This window comes from Pagrus pagrus (genome assembly GCF_965226575.1).
Source record: "Pagrus pagrus genome assembly, chromosome: 21".
NCBI lineage: Eukaryota > Metazoa > Chordata > Actinopteri > Spariformes > Sparidae > Pagrus > Pagrus pagrus.
Window position 1 is genome coordinate 15,277,703 of NC_140208.1, and position 13,594 is coordinate 15,291,296.

At 43.8% G+C, this 13,594-nt stretch overlaps 2 protein-coding genes across 6 annotated transcripts; one reads left to right on the plus strand and one right to left on the minus strand.

Moving 5' to 3' along the window:
• Positions 1-139: 139 nt before the first annotated feature.
• Positions 140-10,215, minus strand: znf646 (zinc finger protein 646). Of its 4 annotated transcripts, none has more exons than XM_084342205.1 (4): positions 10,109-10,215; positions 5,649-8,468; positions 4,366-5,445; positions 140-3,555 (listed from the first exon to the last, which is right to left on the minus strand). In XM_084342205.1, exons 2-4 carry the CDS (start codon positions 8,249-8,251, stop codon positions 2,658-2,660), a joined length of 4,581 nt encoding a protein of 1,526 aa, XP_084198331.1. In that variant the 5' UTR covers positions 8,252-8,468; positions 10,109-10,215; the 3' UTR covers positions 140-2,657. The 4 variants fall into 4 exon arrangements, with proteins under 4 accessions (XP_084198331.1, XP_084198333.1, XP_084198332.1 ...); XM_084342207.1 differs by lacking the exon at positions 10,109-10,215 and adding an exon at positions 9,764-9,850; XM_084342206.1 differs by lacking the exon at positions 10,109-10,215 and adding an exon at positions 9,571-9,755.
• On the plus strand, positions 9,808-13,077 carry znf668 (zinc finger protein 668). Of its 2 annotated transcripts, none has more exons than XM_084342209.1 (2): positions 9,808-9,916; positions 10,513-13,077. In XM_084342209.1, the coding sequence occupies exon 2, from the start codon at positions 10,521-10,523 to the stop codon at positions 12,549-12,551; it is 2,031 nt and encodes a 676-aa protein (XP_084198335.1). In that variant the 5' UTR covers positions 9,808-9,916; positions 10,513-10,520; the 3' UTR covers positions 12,552-13,077. The 2 variants fall into 2 exon arrangements, with proteins under 2 accessions (XP_084198335.1, XP_084198334.1); XM_084342208.1 differs by having other exon boundaries at positions 9,826-9,916; positions 10,510-13,077.
• Positions 13,078-13,594: the final 517 nt, after the last annotated feature.

Consider the following 13,594-nt stretch of genomic DNA (forward strand, 5'->3'; position numbering starts at 1 on the left):
CTGCTTATACTCTAAACTAAGTTCTAACAAAAAAGTAAAAATCTACGTTTCAGAGTGACAAAATAGTTATATAAATATTAATTAAATAGTGAGCAGACATTTTTTGAGCACTGAAAATCCAAGAAATCAGAACATGTGGTACAGTATATGCCTTTTTTTTTATTACACAATAGCTAATCTAGCACTTTTCTCCTGCTGAAGAAACTCATACAGAGATCCAACCAATATTTTCATTCTAAAATTTACAGAGAGAGCTCTGAGATTCAACACACGTCACAAATACCAGGCTGTGATTGTGACTGATGACAGAGCAGTGAACGTGTTAAGTGCCACAGGAGATCAGATGGGGAACGTTATAAAAAAATAAGTCAGTTTTAACTCAAATGTGTCGGTTTAGATGTAGGCTACCATCGCATACGGAAACATGACCCAGCGAGAAATAATTACAATGAATACACAAGATTTTAAACAACAAAATGGCAGATGGCATGGTGTCATGGTCTTTCAAGGCTAGTGTCCGTATACTGAATCTGATGCCGCTGTGCTTCATACAATGGTAAGACCAAACAAGTGAGATGGACTCAGTTCATGCACTGAAACAATACTTTCAGCATATTGCTTAAATATTACGACCCGCAAACTAGCTGAGGTGAGCTATCAAACAGCCGACAACAGGTTGGCTGCTTTATCTTTGACTTCCTGTCCTCTGTAGGCTACAAGTGTCTTCATCTACAAATGTGCAAATATAACTCTGAAAACAACAAACTGCAGAGAAAGTTATGGAAAGAACAGCATCTGCACAACTACAAAGTAAAACCTTTAAAATGATGCTTCATCCATTCTATTTGTCTTAACTATCTGAGTTTCTATTATTACAGTGTATTCTCTACAATTAAGCTGCATGAGGCATTAAGTAGCAGTTGCTATCTCGGCAGGGCTTTCCATGAGGTATTTCATACTTCTCGACCAGTGCCACTCATACATGAAATGTTATGTATAAGGCATAAAGAAAATCTACTTTTAGATTGGTATAAAAACAAAGGCCATGTGTTCACTTTTGCTAAAAACAACTTCAGGAACAACAGGCACGTCAGACAACTTGGCACAAAAAATAAACCAGAAAATCAATAATTGCACATTTTTCAAAGAACAACAGAATAAGTGGTTCATGAACTCGACAGTGAAGGTGAAACTGGTTCGTCCCTGTAAATCCATAAAGGTATGTTTGTAGTAATACTTGTGCTTGGCAGAAAGGAGGCATTTTGGCCACGTGTGAAAAATACAGTCATTCTATTTGCTTCATATGAAGCATCTCTGAGGGAAGAAAAGTCAAGGAACCACTTTCACCTCACTGTTACAACACTTTTGTTATCAACTGCTTTAAGACTTTTAAATTGTTTGTGGTTGAGGAGATTCACAAATGAGTAGATAAATTAAAAAGATAAATCTGAAAATCAATATTGTGGTTTACAGTATAACAGGTACAGTGAGAGGAGGTTTGTTCACATTAAAACTGCTACAGTTGACTTACACTTTAGGCACTGGCACTTCAACATAACTGATGCTTCCCAAAGGTTCAAGAAACAGCATGCACTGCAAGTGCAGCTGCAACCAAATGTTGGAGTGATGACTGTTACATGAGCTAAATCATGAGTGTTGAAATGGCACAAGAGAAAATAAATGCAATGCTCGGTTCAGAAACCGGTTATCTACAATGTTTTACACATCAGGTTTGTTCCTTTTGAAGGTTTACCCTGAGTGCTGCCAATAACGCCAATGATGCTCGGCTCATTCATTCCTGCCTGTTGTAACTGAGAACGAAGAAGTAAATACAAATCGACTGATGAAGATTGTTAAAGGCTACATGAGTTTTAGAAGACAGTTTTTTCTTTTTACAACATTCATAAAAGGTTTTCCTAATAAAATATGCACATAAAATAACAGGAATAAATTAATAAATACATCCATTTTAGCATACAATGTCACTCAACGTGAATATTATTAGCAGTACGACTATTTACTTGATAATATGATTTCAGTAAATCACTTTGCCACTGACCTTTGGACACACCCAGAGGTATTTTGACTTAATAATAACAGGCTTGCCCTATGTGAAATTCCCAAGGAAAGTGAGCAGTCCTTCGACACTGAAGCTAACAAAAGGATTCAGAGATAAATATAGTTTGTATATTTTGTTTCCTAAGGAACTTACAGAGGCACTGAACACAATTATACATAGCAAGAGAGGAGAGATCACTGTTAGAACAGTACTGTTGTACAAAAACATGTTTTCAGTGTTAATGTTTTTACATGGACCTGGGCTGCACTTTTTCTGTTCACTTTGGTTGTTTGGTTTGTTGTTGAGGAGTGAGCGGCGACTAATATTTTCGTCACCAGCCCTGTATTCTTGGATCCTGTGTATTCATAGGAAAACATTCAGGCCTTACTAAAAGCTGACTGAGAGGTCTGAGACCTTTCAGTGATGTGAGCATCTGTTGTGGAGGTAAGACTGGAAGTCAGTAATGAAATATGCATGTTTTCTGTTAGGACCAAGGAGCACTTTCTGAAAAAAATAAAAATAAAAATAAAATTGCTGTTTTACAATTATTGATAGGGGTTAAATAACAGATAATTAACTCTTGTACACTCTGGAATCTTCAAAGGAAAGACCCCATGTCCAAGTCCATGTCCATAAACGTGTTAGCATCCATGCTAAAAGAGGAGTCGTAGGTCTGAGTGTTCTGGTGCATCTTCTGATGGTGCCGCAGGTTGGACTTGCTGGAAAAGCTCTTGTCGCACAACAGGCAGGCGAAGGGCTTCTCTTTGGTGTGGATTCGTCGGTGACATATGAGCTGAGTGGACACGCGGAACGCCTTCCCGCACTCCAGACACTGGTAGCGCTTGGGCTCCGTGTGGATGCGCCGGTGGTTCTTGAGAGCCATCAGGTTGGTGAACTCTTTCTGACAGATGGAGCAGAAGAAGGAGCCTGTCTTGTGGCTGTTCTTGTGGTTGAGGAGGGAGCCAGCGTGGCGGTAAGTGCGGCCACAGTGCTCGCAGACGTGGCTCTTCTCTTCTGCGCCAGCAGAGTTGTCATTCTGTGAATTAGCGATGCTCTCTGGAATATGTGAAAAAGGTGGGGGAACTTGCTTGTGCATCACGTCCATCCCTATGGTCTGATCTATTCCTGAGTCCCAGCAGATGTTGGTATCTACAGGTTCAGCCATGCCTTGTTGATAGGGGTCCTGAGCCCCGTGCTGCATGTCCTGGTGCTGCTGGTAGCTGGCTGTGTCGGGAAAGCTCTCCTGGCAGGGGCTGCGGACGACAGATCGGTCCTTCGAGTGCACCTCCATGTGGCTCTGCAAGTGTGCGACCAGACAGAAGGTCTTGCCACACTCGGGGCAGCAGTGACGCCTCATCTGGGAGTGTATCTGTAGAGTCAGAGGGTCAGGAAAAGTCTGGAGACACAAGGTACAGTGGTGGAGGTTCTCGGAGTGTGTCTTTTTATGGTTGAGGAGGGAGCCAGCATGGCGGTAGGAGCGCCCACACAGGTCACACCTGCAGCAGGGATATGTTCAAATTCAATATTTTATATTATATTTCAACTCAAATCATTTGACCCAACATTCTTTATCATCCTGCAAACTAATCATACTACTTTACTATTAACATTGTGAGAAGAAGAGTATGGGTTTCTGGCACAACTTCACCTACTTCCAAAGTGAATGGAGGAAGGAAAAACTCCAGCAACAGTTGTAGTATAAAGACATTAAAAACAACAATAAAAATATTCTATATACTACAAGTGTTGCTGGAGTTCTAACCTCTATTACAGTTTTTAAACTGAATTTAAAAATTCAGTAACAGTTAACTGATATTTGTTATTTTACATAAACAAACACTGTTGATAAAGATCCTTTAAATTTGTTCTTTTAGTATTAACCATTACATTTCACAGTATAAACAAATACAAGTAATAAACTTCTCAGTGCTTCCTGGTGAAACTTAATAAGTTGAACTTTTCTTTCTGCAATCTATCAGCCAACATATGCATCAATACAGATATACACTGTAATAAGCTACTATTGGCTGATATGCTGGTCTGTACAGGCACCCTTAAAGTCTGGAGAATATGTTTGTAGGCCAGGTGTGTTTTGACACATTCTTATCCTTTAACAAAAAATTGCAGCTACTGCAATTTGGATATAGTGCACTTGGCCATATTGCGATTATGATAATATTTCAATTTATTGCTCAGCCTTGGTCAGGACAGCTTAGTTAAACAGATTTATAAAAAAAACCTACCCAAATAATGATTAATAAACAAAGCAAGACTCACATTCTCAGTTCAGTAAAACAGTAACTCACATGAAGCACTTGTCTCCCCTCTCTGACTGCTGGATCCCAGCCCGCGCAGAGTTCTCCTGACCTCTGCGGCAACGGTGCCTCTTCAGGCCGGACCTGCCCTGGAAGCTCTTTCCACACGCAGAGCAGCTGAAGTGGCTCGAAACCCGGTTGTGGACCCTCTGGTGGTTGTGCAGGATACTGGCGAGGCGGAATGCCTTCCCGCATGTGAGACACACATACTTTTTCTTCTGTGTGTGGATGCGCGTGTGATTACGTAGAGCCATTGGGTTGGTGAAGGGCTTGGAGCAGAAGGTGCAGCTGAAGTGTCCTGTCTTGTGGGTGTTTTTGTGGTTCAGGAGTGAGCCTGCATGGCGGTAGCTGCGATTACATATGTTGCACGTGAAAGGCCGCTCCTCTTTGTTTGAACGTGTATTTGTTTGTGCATCGCGGCTGCCTGAAGGTCTGTCACAGGTGTGGGCTGTCAGTTGGTCGACAGAGAGAAATGCCTGCTTACATCCCTTACACTTAAAGGCTCGAGATTTTAAACCCCTCCTGCCTCCGGCCCCATCCTTTCTGAGATCTGCACAAACGTGGGCTAATAGTTGCTTCTTTCCCCTAAAGCCTTTTCCACAGTTTTGGCAGGAGTGCTTTTTAAATGCAAAGTGGGTGCGCAGGTGGTTCTTCATTGCTAGCTGATTGGAGTATGTGTTGTTACAGACGGAACAGTAATATTCACCTGTTTTATGGGAGTTTCTGTGGTTGACCAGACTTCCTGCGTGGCGATATGTGCGCCCACACTGGTCGCAGGCGAAAGGTCGTCGGTCACCTGTGTCCTCTGATTTAACTGAGATCTCAGACTTCGTTTGTCCCGTCTTCCCTTCAGGGAGTTGCTTGCAGCGCCGAGAAGACGTTAAAGCCTGATTGGCATTTGAAGTCAAGGACTGCATTCCTCCATCTGACTTGGTGCCATTCATCTGCATGAGGGCCTGGATCTGGCTGTTGAGTTCTTGGATTTTGGCTTGGTTCTCTTTGTGTCTTCTCAGGTGGTTCAAAAGCTGCTTCTGAATTTTGAAGGCTTTCCCACACTCATGGCAAGTATGCCTGGGGGAGGAGAAAAGGAGTATGGTTAAGCCTGTGTTTACAAAACAGGGAATAGAGCTGTGATGACATAACACATCTGAATAACAAAAAACATTTCAAAGGCAACTCCTAGTCTTTTCTTTAACAATTTTTACAAATTTCCAACAAGTAATAAAAGTTGAGTAAAAATGTAAGATGTTGCATGTATAAACGTTGGAACTAACCTCTTAATATCAAAGTGAGACCTTTGGTGGTTTTTAAGGGCCAAAAGGTTGTAGAAGCGCTTCTGGCAGACGAGACATCTGAATACACCTGTTTTGTGGGACTTTTTGTGGTTGAGGAGGGATCCGGCGTGTCTGTATGAGCGACCACACTGATCGCACTTGTACTGACGATGTTCCATGTCAACAGTTTCTTTGTAGCGGCTCGAAACTTCATGTGGGGCAACATCATTTGCTTTCATTTCCTCTTTACCATTTGTCGCCTCATCCTTCCCCTCAGCTGTGCAGCCATGGTTCTCAAGATGATGGTAGCTGGTGCAAAAGATGCCGCAGCTGCCGCAGATGATACTCTGCACTTCCTCCTTGCCTCCGGACACGTCATCGTTGTTCATTTGCAAATGACTAACCTCATCTACCAGGTCCTTGTTGTGTAGAAGCTGATGAGTTATCATGTCCTGCCTATTGGCAAAACTCTCCCCACATGTGCTACAGATCATCATCTCTCCAGGCTCCTCGTCTTTCACTCCTTCATGGGAGGACATAGAAGAAGGCCCTGAGCTTGCAGGAGTAGCATGGGACTGTGTGTGGCCTCTGAGGTGGCTTCTCAGAGCCCTCATGCTGGTGTAGCTGTTTCCACATATAGAGCACTGATAAAGATCTCCATCATCGTCTTCCTCCTCGTCAGCGACACCATTGCCTTCTCCGCCACCATTCAGCTGATCACTGCTCATATTGTCATGGAAATTCTGTTCAAAGTAACTTTGGTCGTGGCTACCATTCAGACCAGGGAACTCAACATTATTTCCTGGATTTCCAACGGCACAGTGACCATTACTGTCCTGGAAATTTACATTACCATCATAGTCACTGCTAGTGGTGTCATGTTGCTGTTGTAGCAGTGGGCAACTGTGAGACTTAATCCCTGCAATATCCGCAAATGTCTCACCACAGTCTGCACACATGTGCCTCTGCATCAGTTGTTCATTGTGAGGTAGATGCGCAGTCATATCCTGGGAAAAGTCCTGATTAAACTGCTCATGGTACAAAGCCCCATTGCTGTGGTCAGCTCCGTTCTCCTGATCCATGCCGAGCACAGGGGGGTCCTCCTCTTCTTCTTGAGAGGAGAAGCAGCCCTGTTGGTTATCCAGAGTCAGGGGCTCCGAGGAGAGCCAGTCTCCCTCAGCAATGAGGCTAAAAGATGACGGCTGTGCTTTGTGGAGACGAAGATGACTCTTGAGAGCGGCCAGGTGAGGATAACTCTTCCTGCAGATGGAACACTGGTAAATCCCGACCTGGTGTGACCGCTTGTGGTTGATGAGGCTCCCAGAGTGCCTGTAGCTTTTACCACAGATTTGACACTTGAAGGGACGCTCATCAGAATCTACAGTTGAAGTCTCTTCCATTTCAGTTGCATTGTCAGTGTTGTGTGTGTGCGTCAGGGCAGGAATGAGAATGCTTGGGTCTATGATTGGGGGTTCTCCCTGAGTGCTATTGGAAGATGGTGTTTGATTATTGGAGCAGTCTGAGTACACATGACCATTGCTTCTAATCTGCTCTTGCGGCTGATCGAAACCTCCGTGATTATCAATTGATGATACTGAAGGAATATTATTGATAGGGGATGCATAAAAATTTGACTCGGGTGAAGCGATACTGTTTTCATATGACATATTGTGGTTGTCTGACAGGGTATCTTGAAGCCCAAAAGACAGGGATGAAGAGTTATGCATTTGGATGTGCTCCTGGAACTCTTCATCATTGGGGAACAGAACCTGACACAAATGGCAAAAGTTGACTCGAGCATCCTGGCTTTGAGGTGAAAACTGGTCCAGTGATGTGTCTGTGTATGACTGACCAATCAAACCAGGGTCTGTTCCGCTTCTTGCCTTGTGAGTTCTCTGGTGGCTGTAGAGGGCAGCCATGTTATTGAACAGCTTGAAACACACTGTGCACTCAAACATCCCGACTTGGTGAGTCTTTTTATGGTTGGTCAGGCTTCGATGGTGTATGTATGATTTGTCACATACATCGCATCTGAATGGTCGATTTGCTGCATCATCAGAGGTCTCGGACTGTGCATTATAAAGAGCATCCGTCTGGTCCTCAGATGGGCTATTTTCGATGGAAATCCCAACGCTGGCTGAGTGCTCATCATCGAGATGATCGGGGTGATCGTCTCCAATTTCATGTGAGGGACAATCCATATCTATCTTCCTATACGTCTGCTCCTTTACTCGCTTGGCAAGATGAACCTTCTCATGTGTAGCCAACTGTGTTGCCAGACGAAAAGCTTTCCCACATTCTTCACAGGAGTACTTTTTTTGTGAAGTGTGACTCCGGAGATGACTCTTCAGGGACGAAGCGTTGGAGTTTTCTTTACCACATATGTTACATTGAAAAGAGCCCACTTCGTGAGTCTTTTTGTGGTTCGCTAGGCTACCAGCATGCCTATAACCACGTCCACATTCATCACATTTAAATTTGCGTTCTTCCTCCTGTTGAAGATGAGCGTCCATGTGCTCGAGCAGACTCGGCATATTGGGACATACCATGCCACATTGTTTGCAAGGAAAACCTGTTGTCCTGCCAGGGTCTTGCACTGCCATTACAAGATAATGATTGAATCAAGTGCACCAGACACAGAGTGTATGAATATGCAGGAGGGAAATGCATTAGATGCCTTGACTGTCCGTTTTAAAAGAATATAGTTCTTTACAATAAGGTCCAAAGAGTTTCCAAGGAGGTAACACGGCGGAGGATGTTGAGGACCAGTTCCACACAATGGATGAGTGACTTGAGTTAGAGAGAAGCAGGCGAATTGAGCTGTTGAGGACAGAAGAGATGCCAGTTAATGCTGTGGTGAATGCATGACAGTATTCATTTGTGATGCAGTGGATAATATAAACATAATGGGTCAATACAGACAACCTATGACATTTTTTTTCTAAATCTATCACTCTTTTACTCATAAAATTATTATACAATACAAAATCACAACTTAACCCGTACAACACACCAGTGCCAGGTATGTAGCTACAGTGAACAATAACTGTAATGCTTCACATATGTTGATCCCTGATTTAAGTCTGTCAAAGTCGATAAATATTTAAGTGAAAAAACATCCACAATATGGTAGTTTTAAATGCTTCCCAGCATTCATGGACAGACTTATTAAATTGAACGCAGTTAGCTAGAAATAGTACCTAGCCTGACATGTTTGCTCCATAACTGCAACAGCAGGCTAACTGAGCTAGCTAGCTATGTCAATAAACCGGGAGACCAACGCCATTCTCCGCCGATTTATTGCCGCTGCAGATAACCATACTCTCCACATAATAAACGAAAAAACAGAGTACATATACGCGCCCTCGTCTGGTTATACAGAGGAGCGGACAGGTTAACTATGGTTACATTTGTTTGACCAAACTGTGAGCTAATGTTAGCGCGAAACCAGCTAGCTAGCATCACCGTGGCTAGCTAAACAAACATTGCACCAAAAAGCCAAGAAGTCGTTTTCAACGCGGAATCACAACGTCAGCAAATGCGTCAAACTAAATACCTGCAGCATTAACGATTCAATGCAAGCATCCGAGGATATGTTTTCATTCATTCTTTTAAAAACGCTATTTTTATGTAAAAGGGCAACCCCTTTTTTGCAATTGTCTTTTTTCCTTCCATTCCCATTTCCACATTGCTCTTGTTGCTAGGAAACAGGAAATGTGCAGCAGAGAAATACTTCCCTCTCTAAAGTCACTGACCAAGGCGGGCAAAAAGTTGAGTTAATAAAAACTGCTGCGAGCTCCAAGTTGAAGGAATCACAAGCAAATAAAACACGCACGTAAAAACAATAATTTAAATGTTCGTCTCACTATTCGGCTGCTGGTTCTCGCGTATAACACATTAGCTGCTAGCTAGGTTAGCTTACGTGGCTAGCTCTGCCATTGACTGGTGAACAGTGTAGATTCTCTTCGCTTCAGTTTGGTACGCATGTTTCCATTGTGGTTGACAGTCTGTTAGCTTTATTAGAGCTGTCATTATTTTACAAGGGGGTTTCTAATATATTTATTATGTGTCATAACTTGGTTTTTCCCTAATAAACGCATTAAAATGTTGCACACTTGGCTTGCCGAGAGCTGTCGTCATCATGGTCCTAGAGCCGTCCCCCACACTGCAGCCAGTCAACAGCAATCACCGTGTCTCACAGCAAATGCAGCCGTGTACCAAAACGTTTCTCTGGGTATTATCGACCAACTATTAATGTCCTGATTCAGGTAAGAACGGTCCCTTTTTTTCTCGAATGCACACACGCTGCAAAGACAGCTGGTGTTAGCGATATACGTCCCGTATATCACGGACATGATGATGATGACACTATCGACTGAATTGGTGCAGCCGGTCCTAAAGCCAGCCATTTTGAGTTAGTGAAATGTTTAGCAAGAAAGCTAGCGAAAATGAATACGTACATATTGTATCCAGTTGTTTACACCATCAAACTGACTCATGAGCTTTGAGCCTTGTCTCCTGTCGGGCATATGTCCCTCATCCATACACAGCGAGCTCCGTCAGTACACCGCCAACTTCCTCTGGCATCAAAGCGGTTAGCTTATTGTCCCTGAGGTCCTAATGCCAGCCATTTTGTGATTTAATGCACACCCACATATTTCTGTTATTATGGTATTACAAATATGTTCTTTCCTGATCCACCATTAGCCACTGTCACTGACGATCTGCTCTCATATTTCATATCCGCCACATGACTTAAACCTTATATCTGTTGAACAATCTTGCAGTGTCACATCTGTTTGCTGCCAATGGACTGTGTAATTACATAATTATTAAAAAGTCTTTCTATGTAATCTTTTAGCAGATATAAAGATGGCCTCTCCTCAGCATGGCAGCCCACCTCTTGCAGAGCAATACACCCCTCCTGCACAGGAAGAAGAGAGCCCACAAGAGGAAGAGCCGGTGAGGGATCAGCCTGCAAAGAAGCGTGGCAGAGGCAGGCCTCCAAAAGCCAAACCTACCTTCAAATGCTCTGCATGCACAGAGGCTTTCAGGAGTCTGTCAGCTCTGCGGAGCCACAAGCTTTCAGCACATGCAAAGGACCGTCAGCAGCAGCACACATGCTCTCAGTGCGCTAAAACATTCTCGAGCAAGGCTCAACTCTCAAAGCACGAGCGCACTCACTCAGCCCAGCGGCCCTTTCAGTGTCCCGACTGTCACAAGGCCTACAAGACACCCACAGAGCTACGCAACCACAGCCGCTCTCACACTGGGGAGAAACCTTTCGTATGCACAGAGTGTGGGAAGGCCTTTATGCAAGCGATATGCCTGAGGATCCATATGACGCAGCACAGTGGTGAACGTCCTTACTCCTGCCGTCAGTGCTCTAAGAGCTACCCCACTCTGTCTAAACTGAAGGTGCACATGCGCTCTCATACGGGAGAAAAGCCGTACTTCTGCGCTGAGTGCGGGAAGAGTTTTGCAGACCCCTCAGTGTTCCGAAAACACAGGAGGAACCACCAGGGTCATCGGCCGTACGCATGTGAGGAGTGTGGGAAAACGTACACAGAGCTGAAGGACCTGAAAAACCACGAGCGCTCCCACACTGGAGAAAAACCATACCTGTGCTCAGACTGTGGCAAAGCCTTCTCCCGATCCTCCTCGCTGGCCTGCCATCAGCGCATTCACTCCCAGAACAAGCCCTATCAGTGTGAGCAGTGTGGCAAGGGCTTCACCCAGCTGTCCTCCTACCAGTCTCATCTCCGCACTCATTCTGGTGAGAAGCCGTTCCTCTGCCCACAGTGCGGCAAGATGTTTTCTGACCCCTCCAGTTTCCGTCGACACCAGCGGGCCCACCTGGGTTTCAAGCCCTACCCCTGTGATAAGTGTTCCAAGAGGTTCCGGCAGCCAGCTGATCTGGCCGTGCACGAGCGTGTTCACTCTGGAGAGCGGCCTTACAAATGCCAGAGCTGCGACAAGGCCTTTGTAGCATCCTGGGATCTGCGGCGCCACATGCTTGTCCACACAGGTCTCAGGCCCTTCTCTTGCACTGAGTGCGACAAGTCGTTTGCCGAGCGCTCCAGCCTCAATAAGCATCGTCGCGTGCACTCTGGGGAGAGGCCTTTCAAGTGTGAGGAATGTTTGAAGTCATTTGTGGTGTCCTCAAGCCTGCGCAAACACGAGAGGACTCACCTAGCTGAGCACTCTGAGCAGCAGCAACAACAACAGCAACAACAACAACAGCAGCAGCAGCAACAACAGCAACAGCAACAACAACAACAACAACAACAGCAGGAGACAGAGGCCGGGTCAGCTTCAGGATTTACTGCCCACACAACTCTCCCTCAGTTCTCCTGTACACACTGTGAAGCTACATTTGGAAGCTGGGATGAAGTTCAGGCACATGAAAGTCTTCACTCCATCGACTCCACTCCTCCGACAGTCACCAAAATCGTGCCGTTGGGCTCACATGTCTGTGAAACCTGCCAGGCAGAGTTTACACAGCTGGCAGACTTGCAGGAGCATGAGAAGCAGCATCCCAAGCCGAGGCCTCACATCTGCAACAGCTGCGGCAAAGGCTTCCTCAACAAATCTGGACTGCGTAAACACCAGAAGATCCACTCCACCAGCAAACCGCACAGCTGCCCCCACTGTGGCAAAGCTTTTCTGTTTGCTGCTTACCTTCGCAAGCACTTACGGACTCATTCAGAGGCACCCTTCGCCACACAACTCAGTGACTTAAACATTATTCACACTGTCCCGCTTCCCTCTCCTCCACCCCCCAGTGAGGTTTCCCCCTCCACTGTTGAACCCAGCACCATATCATTGACCGTTCCAGTGACTGTACCTGTGACTGCATTTCAGACTCTGCCAGAGTACTTAGTTAAAGAAGAGGGACTTTAAGAGCTCTTTTAAATACTGTTCTGGAGCTTTGATTCCTCTAATACTCTGACAGTGGCCTTAAATCTTGTAAGATGGTGGGTCTGATTTGACAGAAATGTTATTTTTCAAAAAAACTTGCTTCAAAAAGCTCCAAAAAGTCCCCTTCATGTAGATGAGTTCGTGCTTTGATATTTTGAATATGTTACGTATGATGTTCATGTTTTAAGATATATGCTGTACTATAAGTAGTCAACTATAAAAATGTCTGTAGTAATCAGTTCATTGCATAAAACATTTAAGATGATCACTTTAAAACGTCACTTAAAATGTTGAACATGTTTTTATAATATGTTTTTATTTGCAGCTTGTCTTAAATTCTTTGCGTTCTTTGAATTTTACATTTTGGTGGAACAAACTATTTGTAACTGTTACTGTGTATTATCTAATTATTATATAAAATGTTGAGTAAAAAAAAGTCAGTATTGATTTGAAATCAGAGGAATTACATTTTTATACCATTAAAAATGTGTAAAGTGTAAAAAAAAAACAGTAATGTTTTGTGTTTGTTTTTTTTGCCTGATGTGTGAAACATCGTGAGTGTTTGAGATCTTAGAGATTGGGATGCGAAGTGAGGCTAAGTCAGCACATCATGTGGTGAGAAACTGTAACACATATAGTGGTGACATATCTTGCACCCATAAAAGGCTGAACACAAAGTGAGAGCGGCACTATTCCATTAGCGAGCTGCAATTCTTAAAGGTAAGCTCACTTATCTGCTGCACTTCACTCCCATTTACCTTGAAATGCATAAAGAACTGCCTCATATGCACATAAAGGGCTGCATACGTTTACTGTGACATGAGTGCCTAGATGAATAGTTTCCATGCTTAATGCTTTCATGCCTCCTTAAAAAATCAAAGGCATATATATATATATATATATATATATATATATATATATATCAAAGATATATATGTGAAAGAGATGGCATCAGTTGTGTTGGTTAGACACGCACTTGTAAAAGTCGAAATTTGTGCAACCTTTTTCCTTTTAGATATTCACCC

Excerpts from the sequence above, each read along its gene's own strand:
- znf668 (XM_084342209.1), top strand. The coding sequence starts at position 10,521 with ATGGCCTCTCCTCAGCATGGCAGCCCACCTCTTGCAGAGCAATACACC.
- znf646 (XM_084342205.1), bottom strand. The coding sequence starts at position 8,251 with ATGGCAGTGCAAGACCCTGGCAGGACAACAGGTTTTCCTTGCAAACAA. Across the intron at positions 5,446-5,648 it reads TCTCACTTTGATATTAAGAG|GCATACTTGCCATGAGTGTG; the intron begins GTTAGTTCCAAC and ends CTCCTCCCCCAG. Across the intron at positions 3,556-4,365 it reads AGGGGAGACAAGTGCTTCAT|GTGTGACCTGTGTGGGCGCT; the intron begins GTGAGTTACTGT and ends TCCCTGCTGCAG.